At 75.0% G+C, this 2,500-nt stretch overlaps 1 protein-coding gene across 1 annotated transcript in view; it reads left to right on the top strand.

Annotated features, from left to right (window-relative positions):
- The window catches only part of LOC135408421 (collagen alpha-1(I) chain-like), a 3,893-nt gene extending 2,637 nt beyond the window's left edge, over window positions 1-1,256 (top strand). Inside the window, exon 3 of the mRNA XM_064643575.1 lies at window positions 1-1,256. This exon is cut by the window's left edge and continues 295 nt beyond it. Within this exon, the coding sequence (XP_064499645.1) occupies window positions 1-1,256 (1,256 nt within the window).
- The last annotated feature ends 1,244 nt before the right edge of the window (window positions 1,257-2,500 follow it).

The raw sequence follows: 2,500 nt of genomic DNA, 5'->3' as shown, positions 1-2,500 counted from the left end.
GCCCGACCGCACGGGCCGCCCGGCCGCCGTGGCTCTCGCGCCGGCCTAAGAGGAGGGAGGGGCGAGGCGCCGCCGCCTCGCCCGCCAACGGCCATCGTGCGTCCCCAGGGCTCCCCGGCGACTCTGTCGGGTTCTCGGTCTGCCGGCGCGGCCGCCGGCCACAGCCTGGCCGGCCGGCGCCGCCGCCTTCGGCCCGCTGGGCGGGTCCCCGGCTTAGGGCCGAGGAAGGGGGAACGAACAAAAGAGCCGAGGCGCGCCGAGGGCGCCGCCTCGCCCGACCATCGGGCGGTCCCGTCACCGAGCCCCTCCGGCAACCGGCCGGGCCCAGGCGAGGCCGCACGCCCACCGCCAGTCCCCGGCACGCCGCCGGCACCGCTGCCGCCCGGCAGCCGAGGACAGGGCGCCGCCACCCAGGCCCGGGCCATCTTCGGGGCTCTCGGGAGGCGGCCGGGGAAAAAGCCCGCGCGGGCTCGGCCCTTCGAGCCCCGGCCGCCAACCGCCCGCAACAATGCCCGCCGCCGCCGCCGGACGACGGGCGCCGGCTTAAGGCCGGCCCACCGAAAGGACGAGACGCCGCCGCCTCGCCGCCCTCGCACACCATCGCCTTCGCCCGGGGCCCTCAGGGAGCCGGCAGCCGCCACCGGCTCGGGCTGGACGCTGCTGTCGGGCCCCCGCGGGCCCCCCTCGGCCGTCCCAGTCCCGCACTCCCTCGGCTGCGCTTTCGCGCTCGGCTCTCGTCTTCCTCTCCCGTCATCGGGCCCGCCCGAGGAAGCCGGTCGAGAGCCCCGCGGCTTTCTCGCGCCGGCCTTCCTGCCGCTCGTGGGGTTGGCCGGCCCGTGGCACGCGCCGAAGGCCGCGCGGCAGCAGACGCGGAAGAAAAGGGGCCCTCGGAACCCGCGCTGCTAGACAACCCCTGCCCACAATACGGACAGACGCGTCCTGGCGCCGCCGCGCCTCCGAAGCGGCTCGAGGCTCCTCAGCGGGGAGGCGCGCGAGAGCAGGCCGCCTCTCGCCTAGACCTAACCGGAGGCGGCGCCCGACAGCGACCCCTTGGCCGACTTCCGGGGCCGGCCGCGACAACAGGTCTACCCCGAAAATGCCGACAGGCGCCTAAGTCCCGCCGGAGCCGGGTAGACCTGGTGGCCCTGCGCCGGGACGCCGCCGGGGCGCAGGCCGCCGGCGGCGGCCGCGGCGGCCGCATCGGCCGGCTCCGGAACCGGGTAGACCTGATGCTCGCCAGCCCCGGAACCGGGTAGACCTGATGCTCGACAGCACCCGGCGGGGCACGAGGCCGGCCGCGCCCGACTGGGCGAACGGGTCGGCCCGGAAGCCCGGGCCAACAGGTCTACCCGCCGGGCTCGGGCACCAGGTCTACCCGCCGGGCCCGGACACCAGGTCTACCCGCCGGGCTCGGACACCAGGTCTACCCGCCGGGCCCGGACACCAGGTCTACCCGCCGGGCTCGGACACCAGGTCTACCCGCCGGGCCCGAACACCAGGTCGACCCGCCTAACCCGAACGCCAGGTCTACCCGCCGGGCTCGGACACCAGGTCTACCCGCCGGGCCCGGACACCAGGTCTACCCGCCATGCTCGGACACCAGGTCTACCCGCCGGGCTCGGACACCAGGTCTACTCGCCATGCTCGGACACCAGGTCTACCCGCCGGGCTCGGACACCAGGTCTACCCGCCGGGCTCGGACACCAGGTCTACCCGCCGGGCTCGGACACCAGGTCTACCCGCCGGGCTCGGACACCAGGTCTACCCGCCATGCTCGGACAACAGGTCTACCCGCCGGGCTCGGACAAGAGGTCTACCCGCCGGGCTCGGACAAGAGGTCTACCCGCCGGGCTCGGACAAGAGGTCTACCCGCCGGGCTCGGACAACAGGTCTACCCGCCGGGCTCGGACAACAGGTCTACCCGCCGGGCTCGGACAACAGGTCTACCCGCCGGGCTCGGACAACAGGTCTACCCGCCGGGCTCCGAGAGCAGCTGTACCCACCGGCACCCCCGCCGCCGAGCCCAGTCGGCCGCCGCCCTGCCACCTTAAGAGAGTCCCAGCTACTCCCCCTCTGGACCCGCGCCGCGGACAACGCCCTCTCTTTCCCACTCGGAGCCCCGGGCAGGAACGGCGGCGCCTCGGCACCCGCCGAGGGCCTCGGCTAAGCGCTCGGAACCCGCTCCAGCCACCCGACTCGGAGAGCGGCTCGAGCCGACGAGCCCGGACCACAGGTCTACCCGCTGCACCGGGACACCAGGTCTACCCGCCGGCTTCGGACCAGGGGTCTACCCGCCGGGCACGGACGACAACTCTACCCGCTGCGCACCTCTGCGGCCGAGCCGAGGCGGCGGCAGCCGTGCCACCCGGGCAGAGTCCCGGTTGCTCCCCCCGTTTCCCCGCCCCGCAGAGAACGTCTCTTCTTTCACCCTCGGGGCAGGGGAAAGGCTGCTACGCTCGGAGCGCCGGGCAGAAAGCGCAGCGCTAAGCCCCGAGACCGG

The sequence above is a fragment of the Pseudopipra pipra genome, unplaced genomic scaffold (genome assembly GCF_036250125.1).
Source record: "Pseudopipra pipra isolate bDixPip1 unplaced genomic scaffold, bDixPip1.hap1 HAP1_SCAFFOLD_461, whole genome shotgun sequence".
In the NCBI taxonomy this organism is placed as follows: Eukaryota; Metazoa; Chordata; class Aves; order Passeriformes; family Pipridae; genus Pseudopipra; species Pseudopipra pipra.
The sequence above is the reverse complement of the archived record's forward strand: the minus strand, read 5'-3'. Positions and strand labels throughout refer to the sequence as shown.